This window comes from Lepisma saccharinum, chromosome 12 (genome assembly GCF_977018435.1).
Source record: "Lepisma saccharinum chromosome 12, izLepSacc3.1, whole genome shotgun sequence".
Lineage (NCBI taxonomy): Eukaryota > Metazoa > Arthropoda > Insecta > Zygentoma > Lepismatidae > Lepisma > Lepisma saccharinum.
In genome coordinates, this window is record NC_139240.1 from 50,298,212 (window position 1) to 50,320,801 (window position 22,590).

Consider the following 22,590-nt stretch of genomic DNA (forward strand, 5'->3'; position numbering starts at 1 on the left):
TACATACATTACAATTTACTAATTATAAAAATATCACTGTGTCATTAATATAAAAACAATAAGGAAAACATTTCAAATATTTCATGATTATTTATAAAATATAGAGGCCCATATTGTGAAATATTTATGTAGGCCTACGTTCGAGAAAAAATTTCTTACCTTATTTAATTTGGACAGGAACCCCATTCTTCTCTTGGCAACCTCTGTGGTAAAATGGTTATTAGCACAGCACACTATGACGCCAGGGGTCAAATCCAGGCATGGACATGGGTATTCTTTGTGAATGACCCTTCATGAATTTCATCGTATCGTCACTTATTCTCATCGTCGCGATTAACTAAAGTGGCAGAAGAGCAACGCAAAATAACAAATCAAATCCATTCTTCTCTTCTTTGCGATGCCAGAGGCCTGCATATCCTCACGATTTGAAGTTTATCCTCATGCAAAAGCAGAGTAAATTGTTTCGGCAATAGTTCGTTAATTATGCCATTCATTTTCGTTCACTACACGACGCAGCACAGATCATTCAAAACATATATACGTAATTCACTCACTCAATACACGTAAGAAAATCCACACAGTAAGAAACCTAATTTTCTTAAACTTCCTTCAACGCGATTTCCCTTCGCAAAATGCCCTTTGTCATCCAGTCAGTCTACCTCAGCCAGTCATAAACAAAGCAGCAGAGGGGTTGAAAATGTCGTTGGTTGAAGGTCAGCGACCTGTGAGTTCTGCATGTGTTCGAGGGAAAGTGTTGTTTTGGCCTACAGGACAAATTCCCTATCACATGCCAGCCACTCTTTTTCCCGTTCCTGTAATAGTAGTTTAGTTTCAAAATTTCCCTTACCTGGGATAATCGCATGCTGGTTAGTGCATTGGCATCACTGTAAGGTTTTACCACCGTTGTAAAACGAAGAGTTCCCTGTCTATAAGAAGCCACTACAAATACGTCACCGACCACCCCCAGGCGCTGGTCGGCGAAGAATGTAACCGCTGAAGTTTGGTGGTAGTTTTAAAGCAAAGGAGTCCATCCCCATGTATAGAGTGATCCTGGCGTAGCCTTTTCTTCCATTGAGCTCGGGCCATAAGAAAGCATGGTCCACTCTCCCCCTCCTCTCGTCGCTGGAGCGGTGCACAGGAGTCGCGGGTTTTATGCTATCATTTTTTCCCGCGGTCGTTGTTTGAGAGTGAAGCATCAGTCACATTTGATAGTCGATTATTTTCTGTATTTAATCTGGGCTTCGGCGATAGCCTAGGTAGCCTAGAATATACGCGCCTGCTTCAGTGCAACAACTGCCTAAGTTCACTGTACCAGTGGACAGTAACTATCATAGCTCCTGTTCCCAATGCCATCCCAAGATGATATTTCTGTCACTTACAGACAACATCTTAATGCACCATATGTATTAGTTTCAAAAATTTCAAAAATACAGTTGAGTCATTCCATGCGAAATCAACACAGCCTTTGACCTGACCATCTCCGATTTTCATGAAATTTGGGGAATTGAAACTATGCATGGAACTTAGTAAGTATGACAATTTTTAGTTTCGTGCGTCTTGTAATTGTTAAATTATTCAAGGTCAAAGTTTGCAGAAATTGCCCTTTTTGAGCCCGCTTAGCTATACTAAATCTGCTGTAACTCCGCCCCTGTTTTGCCTAGGAAGCTCAAATAAAGCTTATTGTACAGGGAATTGAACAAGCTTTCCAGTGATATATAACAAGCTTACCTTTGGATAAAAATATAATTTTGTCACGTGACCTTGACTTTTGACCTTGAATATCTCAAAACATGTCATCACCAAAAATCGTGAAAAAAATATATTTGGTGCCTCATTCCATACTATAGGGGCTATCCACCGGAAGGAAGTGCCTTCGCGCGGACGCCATACTTGTAGCACAACAACTTCCGGTTCGTAGGCTCACAACATGCCGCTAAAGGGAGCTGAGATTGTGTCATGTATGAAAGGACCGAATGAGTGTGTACAAGGAGGATGTAAACTACGATCAGGGCTAAATAATCTTTCACGGATCTCTCTTCATCCATATCCTCGAGATCTAAGCGCCAAATTATTGCATTCAAGCTGTCAGGCGTGAAAATTGGAAGGCCATTAGCAGGAGTAGACTCCGCAGTAATGACAACGGATGTGCAGGAACCCAAAAAGTCGGGACCTGAAAAACAATCCCGTTCCGATCCAGGCTTCGGAAAAAATGATGAGTTCCCTACATATTTTTTTTTTCTAAATGTCCGAAATTTATTGAAATTAGCAGTTTTTATTCCAGAAATGCAAAATAAATCATCACCCGAGGGTGAAATTGTGTGTATATTTTTTTTTTTTTTTTTTTTTTTTAGTATCGGGTAATGTTGAATATTTTCCGCCCCTATAATCTCCCAATTTAGTCGGGAAATAACATTATTTTTCCCGTTTTGAACGTCAGGACTTTAAAAATACCCCGTCCTGTTTCCTTCCCAACCAAAAATTTTGCGTCCCGCACCACTTGCACTTCATTAAAAGTAGAAGAGAAATCATTCAAATCTCGATTTTTCTCTCTGTTTTAGTGATATGAGCAAAAATATTACTTTTCCTTTCAAAAGATGCTCGGTCATGGCCAGATAGGTTACACGTTAAGTTCTTGAAGTACACACGAACTGTATTAAACTTTTGTGTAACGAGATTTTTTTGTGTGTGTGTAACCAGAGGAAATAAATTTTTGTGCAACCAGAGGAAATATTTTTTTGTGTAGCCAGAAAATTAAGTGCGGGTACTATTATTAATTTTCGTCTTTTGCAATGGAAATGTTTTCAACATTGATAGATAGAGTGCCTCCCCGATGGCGCAGTGGTAGCCTCGTCGCCTTGTAATCAAGGGGTTCCGGGTTCGATTCCCGGTGGAGGCATATAGTGGTTCGGATCCCAATTTAAACTGTAGGTCCAGACCCGATTAGCCTTACTGTGCACAAAGTGGACTTAAAACACCAACTCAATCAATCAAATCAACATTGATGGAGAAGAGGTCCTAGGTTTGAACACCATGGTGAGGCAATGGTGTGTCATTGTGTTTGTCCCATCATTAATTGTTCCAGTTTATTATTCATCTTCATCGTCATGTTTAACACAAATAGCAGAAAATTGACTTAAAATAACAATGAGCGTTTTGTATTTTTGCGTTCAAACGAGAACGAAACCAGCAAGTGTGCATTATCACATCCCTCTGACTCGTCCTGACTGAAGAAAGAAGAAAAGAAGCTCCTTTTTCCGTTTTTTATATGTCCGTACATCTCGCACTTTTTCACTTAAAACATAAATGTATGCATTTAAGCACTCTCGCTCTGTAGGAAAAATTACTTTCTATTTAATATGTAGGCTACAAATATCGCCAATGAAACGACGATCAGCAAATGGATCTCATCTTGGAATAATGCCGTATTACTTCCTAGTCGCTCATCCAATTGATATGCAAAGGCCTCTACTTTGCCCTGATATCTCTTATTCTCCTCGTCGTCAAGTGCTTTTATATGATCCATTTCATCCGGTATACAAAACGAGAAGAAATGCCACAAGTACGCGCTTGAATTACTCGGCCGCCGTGAACCGGAAGTTGTTGTGCTACAGTTCGACAATCGATTGTGCCGTTCGATATGTTTTTGTTTACTCGTGGATAGCCCCTATAAAACATATCAAAAAATCATTCTGGGACTGCAATGGGATCAGAAGATACAAAATAATATGTGTAACTATGTGACTGATAATAGCCCGATTACATGAACTATGAAGAGTCAAATGTCCCTTAACACTCCCTACAAAATGTGAAGGAGTTATCCGGGGTATAATTGGTCATGAAAGAAATAGGTTAGGCACAGGGAGATCCCTAGCCGTGTGTGTCAATCGCAGATCCAGCATATTGTTGACCGCCATATTGAATTCAACGCAAAAATTTCAAAGGAAAGGGGGTGATGTGATATATCAAATGAGGCTAGAATTTCACCAGAAATTAAGTGACGAAGGATTTTCCAACGTATATTTAACCAGCAAAAATTTATTACTGCATGCTTGTACCATTTTCTCCTTTTCGAGGTGTTAAAAACAAAGCATTGGGATGCTCCTAACGTTGTAGGAACTCACCGAGATCACGCTGACATCTTGGGAGAGAAAGAAGTATACGCACCATTGCATATGATTTTAATCAGCAACATTCACCAAATAGTTGAATATTGAAGAATATTGGGAAAAGTATCTCAAACAATTACGTGACACTTCCTTTGGAATGAAAAATTCTTCAGTGACGAGGCAAATTTTTATGTTCACGGTGAAGTTAATAAAAATAATATGCAATACCGGTGATTTGCTCAGTCGAATGGTTGTTGCTGATAAGCTAATTATGTGGTATAATGTATGGCGAACGGAAATGGTTGGTCCATATTCAACAACCTTAAATGGTGAGGGCTTCTTGGATTTGTTAATTGAACAGGTTTTTTCATCCTTGGTTACGGGATATGGCACTTTTCGAGAGTTTTGAAACAGGACAGAGTGTGACCACACTATGTAGACATTTTCGCAATTTCTTCATGGTAATTTTCTAGGTAGATTGATGGGCACACGGGGATCTATTAAAAGGCCTGCACATTCCCCAGATCTAACATCTTAGGAGGACTTTTACCTTCAGAAACATTTGAAGAGAATGGTGCATGCACTAAAAGTCCCTGATATTGACCATCTGAGAAAAGGCATAGTTGCTGCTTGCGATGTTGTTGCATATGCTACATTGCCAAATGTTCTATGCGAGTGTGAGAGACGTCAACGAGTGTGCTCACAGGAACATTGACAACATTGTAATGTGCATATATCGTAAGTGAAAGATATGTGTATAACTTTTTGCTGGCTAAAGATACGTTGGAAAATCCTTCGTCACTTAATTTCTGGTGAAATTCTAGCCTCATTTGATATATCACATCACCCCCTTTCCTTTGAAATTTTTGCGTTGAATTCAATATGGCGGTCAACAATATGCTGGATCTGCGATTGACACACACGGCTAGGGATCTCCCTGTGCCTAACCTATTTCTTTCATGACCAATTATACCCCGGATAACTCCTTCACATTTTGTAGGGAGTGTTAAGGGACATTTGACTCTTCATAGTTCATGTAATCGGGCTATTATCAGTCACATAGTTACACATATTATTTTGTATCTTCTGATCCCATTGCAGTCCCAGAATGATTTTTTGATATGTTTTATAGTATGGAATGAGGCACCAAATATATTTTTTTCACGATTTTTGGTGATGACATGTTTTGAGATATTCAAGGTCAAAAGTCAAGGTCACGTGACAAAATTATATTTTTATCCAAAGGTAAGCTTGTTATATATCACTGGAAAGCTTGTTCAATTCCCTGTACAATAAGCTTTATTTGAGCTTCCTAGGCAAAATAGGGGCGGAGTTACAGCAGATTTAGTATAGCTAAGCGGGCTCAAAAAGGGCAATTTCTGCAAACTTTGACCTTGAATAATTTAACAATTACAAGACGCACGAAACTAAAAATTTTCATAGTTACTAAGTTCTATGCATAGTTTCAACTCCCCAAATTTCATGAAAATCGGAGATGGTCAGGTTAAAAATTGCACATATCTGTGTTGATTTGGCATGGAATGACTTAGTTTTGAAAATTTTCAAGGTCAAAAGTCATACGATATGATCTTGACATAAAAATTTGATTGAAGGTCAAGAAGTTTATTTTTTATTAAAAGAACAATCCTTTAGCTTTCAAATGAGCCCAACATCAAGATTCTAGCTTACCTGCAACAACAGTTATGATTCTTTTCCTTCGGCCCCGTGTGTCAAATTTTTCACGTTTTCCCTAAGTTGGCAACGCTGCTACATGAAAAGTATGCATCGCTGTTGGCTGTTATTGTGCAAATATTCTTTGCTTCTCAAATACTACTAACTCTGAGAGTTTCATGCAATTCGGAAATGGTGAGGTCAAAAATTCCATCTTTTTGAGTGATTTGGCATGGAATGACCCTATGAATACTTGACGCACATTAATTATATTAACTAAAAATATATTGTTTTCCTATTTAACTTTGAGTAAGGCTTTTATTTAATAAAAACCTGTGTAGCAGCCACAGGCTAACCTCACCTTCCTAATAAATAATTTATTATTATTATTTAAGGGGAGAGATATGGCGCCTCGTGTAAAACATAAGTTGTACATGAAAGTTACACATATATCTTCGGAATGTATTTATCATTCATTTTCTGCCATTCAAAAATACAGTTTGTGTGCTTGATTTCCATTATTAGCTAATGTGAAATTGACGGTGATGAAAAAATATTTCAAATCAATTTGTTCTACCCCCTTTAATCGTAATTTATGAGGATAATAACTACTACTACTAGTAATAATAATAATGTCATTATTATTATTGGTACGTTTATCCTGGTTCTTGCCCCCCCCCCCAGACAAAAATTCGTGGTTGCATTTCTGGTATTATATTTTTCCACAAATTTTGTCTGGCAAAATAATTTGAGTAATTAATTCGGCATAAATGGGGGCAGGCAAATGTTCTACCTTTTGGGGGTGAGCTCGTCATTGGCCTTGGGGGGGGGGGATGGGCACACCTGTGGGACCCCTTGATTACAAGGCGATGACGCTTCCACTGAGCCATCTGGGAGGCTTTATACTCTCTTTTAACTTGAGAGGAATCGACGGGCAGGTTTGATCCCCCATTCTCACCTTCGCCCCCAATAATTCAATGCTTACAAGGGTGAAGGGCTAGAGGTCTAATGGGGATTATATACCCCATTTTCACATATTTACCTTTTTTAAAGATTCAAAAGCAGCAAGTTCGAGAACTGATCTTATTAAACAGCTTGCAAAAAGCTACTTCCCACATTTGGAAATGCATGACTGTAAATTGGCGACCAGTAACGTTCCCAGGAAGGAGTTGGTGGGGTATAAACTTCCACGTCACCCGTCCTTGGTCTAAAATTCCTCTTAAAAAAAGAAAGGTAACACTTTACTATACCGGAGACGGATTTCTTCAAATTTACAGGAGAAAGTACTTACGCAAATCATTTTCTGTAGCGTTGTTGATGTTCGGGAATGTAGTTTTGATCCATTTTAATGCGAATGCATGTGGTTTTCTACGAAAATCTACTTTCGACGCGCTATTGCTGCTGCCGCCATTTGCTTTCTGCACGAGAGCACAATACGCTCTCGTATTGTCCGTACATGTTACATTGAACGAAAGGAGTGCTAATGGAACCTAACCTAACAGGCCTAACCTAACCTAGTAGGCATACCTCGTCCCCGTGATGGTTCGTGGGGCTGTCGTAAATTTTTGGGCTAACGTCAATGGTTTTTGGGGCTGCCCGTGGATGGTTTGTGGGAAATAAGGAGGAACAGTAAGTACTCGTCAATGTAAGAAATATACATTATTTTCGTTAGAAATTAATTATTTCACCTAAAGAAATGTTCCGCAATGCAGAATAGTACGTTAGCAATGTAAAAAATTGCGAAATAAATCATTGATAGGTGTCTCCGGTATAGTAAAGTAGTACCAAAAGAAAAGTGTGTAATATATATATGAAAATATGGTAAATATTTTCCTGATTACTAACAAAAATATGTCATAAATCCCCTCTCCCTTTTGAAATTTCTGACACGTCACTGGGACCCAGTATCATAGAATAGTACATGCTCTTGCATCTACTGCTTGTGCCTAAATTGACTACTTCGCCCGAGTTTCAAAGTCAAAACATGTATTTCTTAATTCATTAATAAAAATAACTATTAATAACTTACCCAGAAAGACCGCCAAGAACGAATTTCATGGCATTTGGCATTTTTTTGGGTGAAGAATTTGATGGTTTGGTAGCCATATTGAGAGTTTTCTTTCAGCGACTTCCACGAAACATTAATTTTTAAAAAGCTCACACTATAAGCTTGAGTCAACATTATTCCTGTGCATGATTTCCACTAATACGTGTGGAATGACATCTTAATACGTTACGGAAAACCAGCTTGTATCCAAAGATCTGTGTTAATTAAACGGACACTTTTACGGTTTACCAATATCCTTAAGAAACTCTTTCATTGGCCACTACAAATGCGTTTCTGTGCTATCATTAACGTAATCAAATTTACCCCTTTCGATTACTATACGCAGCTTCAGTGGTTCCCAACCTTTCTGAGCCCGCGGCCCGGCAAAAAAGTTTTTTTAAAAGTTGATGCCCGATCCCAATAATTTTACTTGTAAATAGCGTTCTTATTTTTTATCTTTAAACGTTAATTAATATGTACTCTTGGAATTTAATAATTATAGAGATATTATGTCATATAGATTATTAGATCGATTATGTCTATAGACTTAATGACAAATATATAATTTGGTTTAAAATAGTCGACGAGGACTGAATCTAATGGAATCTTTTAGTTTCCTCTGGCCAATATCATTAAATGAATTTGGTAAGTCTTGATTTTCATTGAACTGTTCCATTTCGGACACTGAAAAATTCAAATTAATCATAATATTTCCACTTTGCTGTGTTAACTAAATTGACCGTGACGCCCGTTCGTCCACGTCCAAATTTGGAGGCGGGAAACGACGTAATGCTCTTTTGATATAATTTGAAAATATAAATTGGTTCTTGTATTTTACACTCAATTTTTAAAATTTAGCACAATTTTTACTTTGGCTATTCTGTTCGAATATTAACTACCTCAACTTTTATTTGTTATTGATAAAAATAACAAGTTTATTTTGTAACTTTATGCGTTTGAGTTTTTTAAAGTCCAATTTATGCACAGATAGGCTAATCGGGACAGGACCTACAGTTTAAAGTAGGATCCGAACCACTATGTGTCTCCGCCTGGTATCAAACCAGGGATCCCTTGATCATAAGGCGACGACGTTATCACTACGCCGTCTGGGAGGCGCATAACTTAAAAGATGAAAATTTCAGGGTGTTGCTTGACAGACTGGTTCGACGCCCATATACTTTAAACACAAAATATCAGAGTGATATACAGGGGGGGGACGCGAGGGGGTGCTTGCGCACCCCTTAATTTTCTTCCACACCCCCTTCAGCATCCCCTATGTCATATTATGTCATGTCGTCTTATTAACCGCCGAATGTTAGATACTAAAGTAAGACCGTTATTATTGTATGTAACAGACAAGCATTGACAGAGATGCCGGACGGCAGCCTCTATAAAGATCAGGGACCGTTTTCTTCCTATATTCAGCATTGTTGTTACGAATTTTTCTTCTTTTGTTCCTTCAAGTGGTCTGTTTGTGGTTTTTGATAATTGCCTATAACCAGTGATGTGCCGTAGACTATAAGTTTACTTCTACATGCGTTGTCTACACGTAATCTACGCGTAGATTACATTGGGTTGTAGTTTACATATAGTACGTAGACAATCTAAAGTGCATTAAAATTAATTTTCAAGGGTTTCATGAAGGAAAAGTGACATATTCAATAGTATTCAACTATATTGGTTCCTAACGAAATGAAAAGAATCCTATTTACAACAAAATTTCTCTTCTCTTCTATTATCAACTATGGAAGAAGATAAATAGTATGCAAAAAATACAACAGATGGCAGTCGTGAGGCAAGAGTGGTCTTTTCCCCATAAAACACTAGAATATTTCCTATATTAGGTTTCTTCCTAGGTGAGAAATTGTTCGAATTTGGAAGAAAGAGTATGAAAAGTTATCTTCACACATCAGCAACTGATACGCATTATAATTTTATTTTAATTTCACGGCGCCCTTCGCTAAGTTATCACCTTTCGCCATGTTGTTTACATAGATTACGTAATGTAAGTGTATAAAATAGTCTACGTGTAGAATGTAGACTATCGTTGTTTACGCGTAGACGCACATCACTGCCTATAACCAGTGATGTGCCGTGGACTATAAGTTTACGTCTACATGCGTTGTCTACACGTAATCTACGCGTAGATTACATTGGGTTGTAGTTTACATAGACTACGTAGACAATCTAAAGTGCATTAAAATTAATTTTCAAGGCTTTCATGAAAGGAAAGTGACATTTTCAACTATATTAGTTCCTAATGAAATAAAAAGAATCTTATTTACAACAAAATTTCTCTTCTCTTCTATCATCAACTATGGAAGAAGATAAATAGTATGCAAAAAACAACAACAGATGGCAGTCGTGAGGCAAAAGTTTTCTTTTCCCCATAAAACACTAGAATATTTCCTATATTAGGTTTCTTCCTAGGTGAGAAATTGTTCGAATTTGGAAGAAAGAGTATGAAAAGTTCTCTTCACACATCAGCAACTGATATGCAGTATAATTTTATTTTAATTCCACGGCGCCCTTTGCTAAGTTATCATCTTTCGCCATGTTGTTTACATAGATTACGTAATCTACGTGTATAAAATAGTCTACGTGTAGAATGTAGACTATCGTTGTTTACGCGTAGACGCACATCACTGCCTATAACTTAATGTGATTTATGTTGTTGTTTTTTTTTCTTGTTCTGTATTGCATTGTTGATAAACGGTTTATTTTCCGCTTACTTGTTCTTCCTCACACTGGAGCAAAAATTTCAGCTACTTTCAATTTCATTTCAGTCAGTCATTTATGTTAATCAGTGGAGGAGATTAGGGTAGCAGTTGCATTTCTTTCCGCAGCCCCTAGATGATTAATCCTGGCGCCGCCGCTGGTGATATATGACACCGATATTCGTTCATTTCTGGCGGGTGCAAAGCCCAATTGTTTAGATAAATTCATGTCGTGGAAAATTTGAGATCTCATTCTGAAATACTGTACCTAGGTCTATAGAGTTATAGTTATTGATACATAATTTTTATCTGGTGAGGATCCAGAGACAAGTTCCCCTGCTTCCACCCCCTCCCTAACACAGGTAACACTCGTTTTGTCCATTATTTTAATTAATTAAATTTAATAGCAGAATATATGTATACTACCAAATAAAAGCACGTTTTAACCAACAAGGTGTTTGATTTTTGTAACACTGTTAAGCGTTGTTTCCATGTTAATTAAACATTAAAATGCTGACTAAGGCAAATTGTGAATATTCGTCTGAAGAAGACCCTGTTAGAGCGTGGAAATGTTACGTTTTTATGTGTTTTTTATACTATAAAAGTTAGCCTTGGTCAGCATATTAATGTTTTACTTTGATTTTTGTATTAAAGTACATGTTATGCAATGATCCGGACTGGATCTATAGTTGGATCCGAGCCAGTATATGCCTCCACTGGATCTCGAACCTGACACTTCTTTTTACAAGGTGAGGGCGTTACCACTACGCCATCGGGGACGCTTTACCCATCCATAGGACATTTGCCCATTAACATGGGCGTCTGCAGGGGTGGTCGAACCAAAGTCATCTTAAAAGTCTTACTTTGTCACAAAACAAGTAGATATGTTTCTGGGTTGCCAGGTAGAATGTGCAAAATCCACTTCAGTGCACCCAGACCATGGGCGTCGGGAGAGGGGGGTCGAACGGGTCGGTGGGCTCCCCCTGGAAATTGACATTGTTCATTTAAAGATACAAGAAAGTCGAAAGTTTGTTACACTTATTGTTAAGAACAGAAATAAAGTTAATTTTGTTAGTATTCGAACAGAATAATGAAAGTAGAAATGCATTGGATCGATAATATTGAATGAAAAATACACGAAGAAGGTTATATTCTACCATTTCATCCAAAGAACAAATGATTCTACAGTTTTCAAAACTCTAAGAATTACAGTTGTAGGTGAGAGGTCACACAACAAACTTTATGAAAAAATAATTCCCCTAACATTTAAAGCCTTTTCTTAAGCAAGACGTGCAAAAGTTATTATCAAAATACATTTCAGATACTAACTGCTTAAAATGCAAAATAAATAATGGAAAATAGTTGTGCTGTTCACTCGTTTGGTGGATCGAGTCACCCCATTTATATTATAATAATAAGAATTATTATTCTTATTTCGAATAAAATGTATTTTTGTTAGTTTATAATATTTATTAGTGTATAATAATATTTATTATTTTTCTACAATTCAACTTTTATCATTTGCCCCCCCCCCTGCAAAAATTTCTGGCGACGCCCATGACCCAGACCGAGAATGTGTGAAAGCTTCACGCTACGGTGCAACACACTTTTGCTTCTGACTTTACACTCCACGTTTGCTCCTAAGTGTACAAGATAGGAAACAATGCACGAGATTTCAGAGGATCTATGTGCGGACAAGCACGCGTGCTCTTTCCAAGAATCAGCGAAAGTAAGGAAACTAGCACGTGAGTTAACACACGGTGTCCACGCAATCGTGCAGGTTGGTATTGCAATCGGTGACGTTTCAGCAGACACGTTGCCTTCATTCGCGGCTTGCCAGAACTAAGGAACTTGTCGACCCAAGATATCGCTGTGTTTGCTTGTAGTTCCGTCTTTGCAAGGTAGGTGCATATCTTCCTCTAGCCGTTTCGATGAATGGTTGACACTCGATCTTGTGTACGAAGGTTCCGGGTGAGAGTCTCGGCCCGAGTGTTTGTCTTTAATTTGCTTTATTTCGCTTCGCTTTTCTGCCACTTTTGGTTAATCGCGTCGTTGAAGATGAATGAGATCACAAACAATCACAAACATATATGGACGACACAGCACGAGCCTCGCGGACAGGTACCATCTAGAAATATATTTCGGTGGTGGGGGGTCCAAACCTAGTGTCTCTGGAATAATAATGTTTAAATTAAAATAATTATATGAGCCGCGGTGGTCTGGTCGGTGCCCCTCAAAATCCCAAAACTTTCAGGTTTATTAAAATTTCGTACTTTTCATAATCTCCTGGACCCAAGGAGAAAAGTAATGAGTAATTTTTATGATTTCACAAATGTAATAGCAATATAGTGCTGGGGCAGAAAAATTTTCGATTCTGCCCCCTCCAAAATTTGAGCCCTAAGTTCTACTTTGCCCCCCCCCCCCAAACTAAGTTAAACCTCAAGTTATACTCTGCCCCCTTCGCCCCAAAGTTAGGTGTCAAATTATGCTCATGTGCCCCGGGATCCAACTTCAATGAAGGCACACAGCATAGTGGGGTGTCCATCTCTGAACCTCTGCCATGAACCCTCATTTTTGCAAGCTAAGGAGGCTCTGGCGACTGGATCCACAGCCAGTATATAACCCGTTGTGGGTCTTGTGTCGTGTCTTGTCCATGTGTATTTGTGATTGTCATTTCATTACTTATCGCCATTCATCCACACTGTCACGATTAGCCAAAATCAGTGAAATGTGACGTAGAATAAGCCTATTAATTCATTCCACTTTAAGATGTAGGTCCAGTGCCTATTAGCCTATCTGAGCATAAAGAGTACTAAGCAGCATTCCAATGGCCAACTATTATGCACGAACGACCTTGAGCTTGTCATGAGCAACCTTGTAATGTTAAGGTCGTCTGCTCAAAGGAAATTATTCAACACATTACATAAGTGGAAAACTGTGCATGTGGGTATAACGTGCATTCGTACATTACTTCACGTTTTTTTTCTTCTGGGTTAAATAAATAGTAATGCACCTCGGAAGCAAACACTACAGAGAGACCTTTGGCCGACATCAGGGCGTTGTTTTCGCATTTTCTTCTCATTTCTTCATATTACAAAATATCATAAATTACTTATGCTTAGAATTCCTTCTAGGTTCTCAAACTTATTTTTCTCATTGCACCCTTTAGTCGTCACTAAACGTCTAATGTACCCCCACATTGGGTTTTGGTCTATTGTTTTGGCTGCGTGATTGGTGGGGCGTTCTTGTATGTTCGAGGCGTGGATGTGCAATAGTGCAAGGCTCTATGTGAAAAGACGGTAAACAATAAACAATAGAATTCTAGATTTATTATTTTATTGTGTGTTCCTATGTGTACAATCTTTATGATTGGTTAAAAAAATTGAAACTCATTTATGCTAAGAAGTATATAAAAAAAACTTTAATTTTCATATATTTTTCCAGAGTTATTGAAAAAAGTATAAAGAACGAAAATATGTTTGTAAACAAACTGTCAAGCACAATTTTGGAGTTTTTGTTGTAAATCTTCAGAGTTTCTAGCGAGAAGAATGTGCCTGCATAGCCTGACACAGTTTCTTATGTCTAGTTGTGCACTTAAAACTTCCAAGCGGAGATTCGGCTCCAAATTTAGTATATAGATTTCGAACGAGTATTTTATTTCAAAATATATGAAACAAAGATAAGAGTGTCAGTGACAAAATCAGCCTTATTTTCCTGCAGAGTTTTAAAGCTATGAAGTCTGGAACAATGAAGTCTGCTCTACACACCTGCATCAAAAATGTTGTCGTGTGGGAATTCTCGACATTTCTCTTCCGAGCTGATCTCATACCCTCTTCAAGTCGTTCATGTACGCATGGAGGTACGCGTACCACAGTTTGAGAACCACTAGAGCATTCACGTTAACCTCCATGTGGGTTGCTTCGTTGTCTAGATATTCTCAATAGTTTAATAGACTTACATAGCCAGGGAACTATTGAGGATGTCTAGGCAACAGTGAAAGCAAACCTACATGACGGTTCACGAACAGAGATGGCCATTTGACTTCGGCCTCAGCCTCCAACTCAGCCTCCAACCTCACAGGACCTCAGCCTCCGAACTCCAACTCAGCCTCCAACCTCACATGGCCTCAGACTCCGAATTTCATCTCGGCCTCCGGAGGCTGGACATCTCTGTTCACGAATGCTCTATATTCCTTTTGCGGAATGTCTGGAGTAAGAGAACGCGAACTCGTCCTGCGCGCACGTTGCGGTGCGTGCCTCGTCCAATGAACGCGCGGATGGTAAGGGACGCGCGGGAAGGGGCGACTCGACTGGTCATTCGCGGTCCAGTAGTGCTGTGGGAATTCTGCATTCAGGAGAGCGCCGCATAGTCTGGCCCCGCCCACAAGCTTTCGCCTCTGCGCGTCGCTACTCCGGACATTCCGGAAAAGGAATATAGAAGCAATTCTAAGCGTATGTAATTTTTCAGATTTTTGAAGATCATAGCGATTTTTCGAAAGGATAAGAAAACAACTGCCCTGGTGTCGGCAAAGGGCCGGGACTGAGATAACCTGTTGAGGCACCAGTAGAGTAGGATGCACAAGTATTCGTCGGCAAATTGTCCATGACTATTTTCATTAATTTTCTCCTGCAACCTACGTGTTTTTAAAGCGATCTCCTACTCCAGCGAAAAGTTTCAGCATTTTTCATGTAGGCTTATGTGTATAAATTTGGTCACGATTATCTAGAGAACCAGTCGACAGAAAATTTTCAAATTTTAACTGAACACTGAGAAAGGATGTTTCTAGAGAACCACTGATAAATATGTCCATTTTTATGCATCAACTTCCCGAAAATTAATTAATTAATTTCTATCGCATTTTTAAACTTTTCTTGACAGGGCAACCCTGCTGCCGGCCGGCGAGCTCACTGCAGGTAATTTTTACGCAATGCTGGTGCAGAGTTTGTCAGCATCTTGCCTGGTGTTTGGTTTCAATTCCTGAATCTATGATTGCGTAAACAAAGAGAATAAACGCGGTGATGGACATTTTGCTTGGTAATTCTTCTGCACTCCACTCTACATGTTAATCACAATGAATTCAAACTTTCACAAGAAAACTTTGAGTTTGAGTTTTAAGTCCACTTTTATGCACAGATAGGCTAATTGGGACTGGACCTACAGTTTAAAGTAGGATCCGAACCTCTAGGTGCCTCTACCGGGTATCGAACCCCGTCGCCGCCTTGTAATGAAGGGGTCCTGGGTTCGATACCCGGTGGAGGCACAGTGGTTCGGATTACACTTTAAACCGTAGTTCCAGTCCCGATTAGCCTAGCTGTGCATAAAGTGGACTTAAAACACCAACTCAATCAATCAATCAACCGGGCATCGAACCCGGGACCGATTGATTACGAGGTGTCGACGTTACCAATACGCCACCTAGGAGGCCCAAGAAAACTTTGAGTATGAAAGATAAACAAACTCTAACTCTCTTGCACCGGCCTCCGTGGCGGAGTGGTTAGCACATCGCGCTACGACGCAAAGGCTCCCGGGTTCGAATCCTGGCCTGGGTATGGGTGTTTGAGAGTGCCCTTTCATAAATTTCATCATATCATCACTCATCCTCATCCTCGCAATTAGCCAAAAGTGGCAGAAAAACGAAGTAAAATAAACCAGTTCAATCTAACTCTCTGGCATTCCTAAAGCTAAAGGAAGCATAAAATGAAAACCCACAATTGATTTTTAATTGAGGAGTCATCCTCAGTTCAGAACAGGTGACTCCAGGGCGTCGAAAGTGAGGGGACTGGAGGGCCACGTCCTTCTAATAATTCAAAGGTGGCTGGATTATTTTACTGTAGTGCAATCACATTTAATAAATTCATAAATACCATACAAAAAGTGCACAATTGGGCTAAAAGAGCATTTATTTATCTTGCTGGAGGTGGGGTAAAGGGGCGGGTAAGTCGACGGGGGCAGTCGCCCCCTGTTTGCCTTCTGGCGCCGACACTGAGTCATGTATTCAATAAAGTGACATGGTGTATACAAATCCTTGCTTAAAATGCTCATAACATTCTATAAGGCGGCGATTAGATGAACCTGGAGGGGTAGCTGCACCCCATCTCCCCACTTTTGCCCCAGCACTATGACCTCTTAATGCTATATCTTGTCTACCAAGAGAAAGCAAACTGTTCTTGCCTCCAGTTTTGACACCCAATCGCCGCTACTGGTTCAAATAATTGCTTTTTTTCTTTATATGCACTACAAATATCTTCGTATAGATTAAATTATCGTAATGTACTGTTGAACGGACTTTGGAATATGTCATTACGTCACAGGCACAAAGAACTAGACGATAAGATAAATTCTGAACACAGTTCATGTTCTTACATGTCACTGTATGAAGTGAATGGAAAATCTAGGGTGGTTAGTAGCATTCCGGGATATGTATTTCAAATATGCCGTGAAAATGACCATAAAACAAATATTTTTCCAGCGTTATAAGTTAGGGACGTCCTTCGAACTGTAGCTGTCCGACATTTATACACCTCTCTTCATGCTTTTACATTATTCTTTGCGTAAATCTTATTCTCGCAGCCCGTGTATATATTCGTATTCAGAAATCAGTGACATATGCTGAGTCTAAGATCTGGACTAATCCAATATCACACGTGACTCGTTGCCATGCCAACGGCAAGGTTACATGAACTTTTTTTTTTTCAAAATTTATTTTCTATTTTTATTCTGTATTTTAGTCTCTCGGCTTCAGGATTCGCCGATACCCTAACTAGCCTAGAATGTACATTTCTGATAATGGTACCGTATCTCTGAAAATAGAATTTAAACAAGTCTACTGGAACGTGAAATCAAAATATACTATTCTCAGGTAGACAGTAACTCGTTGAAATGTACAGTGTGATGCACAAGTATTGATGGGCAAATTGCCAATGACTATCTTCATTAATGTTTCTCCTGAATCCTACGTGTTTCTAAGGATTGCTTTTTTTATTATTTATGCTGGTGCAAAGTTTGTCAGCAGCTTGTTTTGGCGTTTTGTTTTAATTCTTGAAGTTCTCACTGGGTGAAACAAAGAGAATAAATATGGTAGTGAACAATTTACTTAGTAAATCCCACTCTTCAAATACCTTCTTTTGAGGATCTTACCTTTCTGGTAAAAATTTAACAAAAAACAATCAAATACTTGACAGGACTGCAGTGTCACAAGTATTCCTGTATTTTAACTTTCTATTTTCTGCACAGCAAATGCAATTGTCAACAATAACACAATTTCTTCATCAGGTTCATCATTCAGTGAATTGTCAATGCTTCCTCATACTTTACTTCACTCATCTATAAATACTTTGCATTTGCATTAATAGTAATGTAAAATAAGGTGGCGGATTGGTTAGCACATCGCGCTACGACGCCAGGGTCCCGGGTTCGAATCCTGGCCTGGGCATGGATGTTTGTGAGTGTCCATTCATCAATTTCGTCACTCATCCCCATCTTCGCAAATTAGCCAAAAGTGGCACAAAAGCAAAGTAAAATAAAGCGAACCTATTAATAACGTTTAAGTTTGAGGTGAGGCTGACGGAAATAAGCATTACGAAATCTTTTATGATATCATTTGGTATGGTTCGGATCACAATAGTACTTGAATTAGTGTGAGGATAGGAAACGGGAGAATGCTTGACGTTTATTCTTTCAATCTGGCTTTGCTTTACGCAAGAGATCCCTTCCTTGAAAAGAATTCTTGTCCCAATCATAAGATTAAAATCACCTGCAAAGAATCTTTTCTCTTTTTTTTCAATCGTGTCCGAACAATTCTGTGATGTTTGTCTTTATTTGTCACTCAAATTTGCTTGTTTTTTGTATTTTCCCTTGCCCCTCATTCCTTTCATTTCTAATGTTTATTCCCTTTTTCTTATTTCTTTCGCCACCCCTTCTTTCCATTCTTTGTTGATTGTCCCTTCTTCCTCTTTTCTTCTTCGTTCTTGTCTTTGCCTACTTGCAATCTTTCTTTTTGTAACGTGATGGCGTTATTGCTAGAGTGAGATTATTTCCGTAACAGCTCTGGCCGTTCTGCGCTTGCACCTTGGGAGCGAGTCGTAACTCCCGACACCACCAATCAAGAAGTGAACCGCTGACGTCATCTCTACTCTGCGCCTATAATTTACTCTATTGCTCACGCCGCACACTGCTCGTAGGCTCGCTGGCTAGACTCGCGCAGTCAGCTGGAGATGTTCCGAATGCACTCGGACTCTAACTCTGACGTTTTATGCCAACTTCCGTGGTGAAGTGTTATCTCAGTGCGGTGCGACGCCAGAGATCCGCGGTTCAAATTCCGGCTTGGGTATGGATGTCCCTTCATCTATTTCATTATATCATTATTCATCCTCATCTTCGCGATTAGCCAAAAGTGACAGGAAAGCGACGTAGAATAAACCAAATCAATAAATCAATGTGGCATTTTATAAGCAAAGATCCCGAGCGGGAGGCGTTGCACTTTAAACTGTAGGTCAAGTCCCGATTAGCCACATTGAGCAAGAAGTAAACTTTAAACAAATCATTTAACCTGATGATGGAAAGACTGCTCTCTCCCCGCGCTACGAATTCAAAACACTTCGAGTGCCGAAAGGCGGGGTTGTTCAATGTTCATGCAACCTGGCGCTGTTCCCAATCACACGTTACGCGCTTGGGAGTTTTAAGAATGGATTATTTTTGGCAACAGACGCATCCTTTAAATTTATACATTTCAGACTGCAACAAAACAGTTACAGGTAACATTGCCAGCTCTCTTTCAACATTGACATGGAAGGTCAAAGGTGGGGATCAGTGTACTCTCGCATATCATTTTCCGTACTGGGATTTTCTCGGTCCAGTGGCGTACTGGCCCATTAGGGGGGCCACGCCATCCCTGGAAAATGAAGGTCCACCTAAAAAGTATATATTTCACACGTAATTTCATTTCAGTCACAGTAATTGATGTTAATTATTAAAAGGCCGTTGAAGGAACATTATAATTTCAGACTGAAGCAGTGTTTCTTGAGGAGGCATCAGTATTATGGGGAAATATATCCCTCTTTTGCCCCTCTGGGAAAAAAAAATCTTGTTTGCCCCTGCCTGGAAAAAAATCCTTTATGACGTCCATGTGCAAAGGCCGTTTACACTAACCGATAATCCGAAATAGTCAATTGATTGATTTGTTTGTTTTTTACTTCACCTTTCTGCCACTTTTGGCTAATTGCGAATATGGGTAGGAGTGATTACATGATGAAATTGATGAATTGACACTCACAAACATCCATGCCCAGGCCGGGATTCGAACCCGGGACCCCTGTAATCGTAGCACGATGTGCTAACCACTCCGCCACGGTGACCGGCACCGAAAAGTCAAGAAGTGACAAATGTCCGTATAATCAGTAGCAGCGATTGTGTGCAATAACTGGGGGGCGACAAGGACAGTTTTACGATTAATATCTTATGGTGTATAGGGGGGGAAATTGGCAAAAAGTGTGTGTTTAGGAGGGGTGCAACTGCCTCCTCGCCTCCCCTAATCACCGCCACCAGTGGCGCAGGAACGGGGGGTACAGGGGTACATTGTACTCCCCCAAATTTTTGAAGGGGGTACTGTACCCCCTAAATCGAAGATTCTAGTTGTACCCCTTGTACCCCTTGTACCCCCCTCTCAGATAATTTGACAGACGCAAGACGCTACTGTTAAAAGAACCTACTATTTTCTAATCGCTCAATACAAAAAGTGTAAATTGTTTATAAGCATTATTTTCCTTACCACAGGAATTCAATCCATTGTAAACATATGTTACTACATTGTGCTTGCTACTAGTTAGTTCATTGACTTGTGTCAGGAAATCTTTTTAAGGAGATGACAATTGTTTAAAACACTGGCGGCCGGCGGCGTTGGTAGTGCCAACGTGATCAAGAAATAAAAATAAAAAAACCTCCGCAATGCCCCTCCGCCCCCTCCTTGAGGTTGCGCCAGTGGCCAAGATGTTTATCCTCGTTTGGTAACGTGGAAAACAACGTGTGTTTAAGTAATAACGTACTAATCCGATTCATCTTCACTCACTAATCTATCTTTATACACTACAGGACACTTCCCTAAAAATATAACAATTACAAGAGGTAAGGAAAAACAAATCATATGATCTTTTCCTCCTCCATGCACACGTATTCTAACTGGATGTCGAAAATATCTTTGTTATGAAATGAAATTGTCGAAATGCCAAAGGAAACTCGCATCATCATTTTTTTTACTTTTGTATTTTTAAAGAAGTCTGAATGGCGCTCTTTGTGCATCTATCTATTATCAAAAATGTTCATTTAACTTTGGAAAAATATTAGGTTCGTTTCTCCAAAAGTAGGCAGAAATTACTTCCCCAACAGGTCTTACAAATCAGTCGCATTTAGCGACTTTTCTATGAAGGTGGCAACTGTGTCAACACTGCGAAAATTCCCTTGCCGTGCCAGGCGAAGACGGGCACGGTTTCTTATGGGCTAACCCCGCCCCTGCTACTTTGTTCTCGGCTCATGGTGGAAATGTTCCTCGCTGAGACTTCTTCAACCCTCTGCACGTGTGTCAACTTGGTTCGGTCCATGGGTTAGGCCAGCTCTTGGGCGGCACGGACTGTTGCCTCGCGAGGGTAGGAACGAAACAGCTGGCGATGCAGTGAGGAGGTTGGGGCGGTCGTCACGTCAGCTTGACCGATTGCAAGATTCGAATCTCCTTGTCTGTAAACTATCAATGTATTAATTTAACAATACTTGGCGAGGTATGTGTTTCTTCTGAGGGTAGTGCCATGGCACGGCGGCTCTACCCTTTGAGCCGCCGCTGGTTTAAAATGTGTGTGGAATGATGGAATGAGCTAAAGTTGACTTTCAGATAATCACGCTGCAGACGAATGCCCCTTTGTGTAATTGGGGGTACATGTTTTGTAAACAAGTGATCGCGTCGATTCGAAGATATAAATCTGCATCAGAAGAGTATATGACTGACCTTCTTTCATTTTGAATTTTTCAAATGAAATTTTCCGAAACCAAATACTGCCACAATTCCTGCCTCGTCTTGTTTTCGAGATGCGACCCGACAGACCAATTTGGGGGGATAGAATGTACCCCTGTACCTCACCGATTATTTTTATAACGTTGTCAGAGGGTGTTCGGAAAACTGTACTTAAACATATATATGAAGAGATCTTTTGAAAACAAAGATGGTACTGAGACAAGAAAAGTCTCAAATTTGGAGACGAGACTAAAATAAATCTTTGCAATATCAAAACGAGACGATGCTTGATGTCTGAGACGATCTCGTTCGAAACTTTGGTATCACATTTTAATATTTTACTTAAAATAAATTTAAATTACTATACTACCAAGCGTATATTTTGTTCATATTTCAAATTAGTCGTTTATTTTGTTTATTGTAATTTCAAAGTTAATCCATTAGTAACAATTGCGAACCTGTGATGCCCGGTTTCATCAATTCAGGATAAAATTCTGTATTTCGATGGTTCGCAGTTTCGAACAAAATGTAAATCAGAAAAACGTTATTAAGAAAAGTTTTTGCTTTAATGGCATATACGTTGTGAAAGTTTGAGTGGTGACACATTTGTCTCATCTCGATATCATTCCTAGTTGAAATGGATCAGCAATATTTCCCAGACATTAAAACAGGGTGCGATTTGTGATTTTATCAGAAGAGGGAGGATTTACCTATGGCTTAGGTATGCTTAGAATTGGACATAAATTGTTTAAAATCTAATTTTGATATCGAATGCAACACAAACACAACGCCGTTTTAAGTTTAATTCTTAAGTCAAACTGTAAGAAAATTACATTAGTCAGTTGAATGCACGAAATAAATGAGACTCAGTGCAGGTTCGATGATTTGCCAGTTGGCTTGTCAAGGACACTGTAATGCTTACGACTTGACCCATTTTATTGCAAATTTTTCTGCATTAAAACAATGCTCTCGGAGTGTATTGAAAGAAAAATCAGGTTTAAAACTTCCAAATGATTTATCTAATCAGTTAAGGTAAGGTTCATGGCACTGAAC

At 39.3% G+C, this 22,590-nt stretch overlaps 2 protein-coding genes across 3 annotated transcripts in view; one reads left to right on the forward strand and one right to left on the reverse strand.

Annotated features, from left to right (window-relative positions):
• The window catches only part of LOC145996055 (mitochondrial 2-oxoglutarate/malate carrier protein-like), a 63,363-nt gene that overhangs the window by 40,042 nt on the left and 731 nt on the right, over positions 1 to 22,590 (reverse strand). The window contains exon 1 of one of the 2 annotated variants that reach the window (XM_083132270.1): positions 7,807 to 8,020. The exons of the other annotated variant lie outside the window; for it this stretch is intronic. Coding sequence (XP_082988396.1) covers positions 7,807 to 7,883 — 77 coding nt within the window. The 5' untranslated portion in view covers positions 7,884 to 8,020. Of the gene's footprint in view, positions 1 to 7,806; positions 8,021 to 22,590 lie in introns of those variants that run through there. 2 annotated transcript variants of the gene reach the window in all.
• The window catches only part of LOC145996054 (glyceraldehyde-3-phosphate dehydrogenase-like), a 54,396-nt gene continuing 44,226 nt past the window's right edge, over positions 12,421 to 22,590 (forward strand). The window contains exon 1 of the mRNA XM_083132269.1: positions 12,421 to 12,442. The gene's annotated coding sequence lies outside the window, so the exon portion shown is untranslated. The remainder of the gene's footprint in view (positions 12,443 to 22,590) is intronic.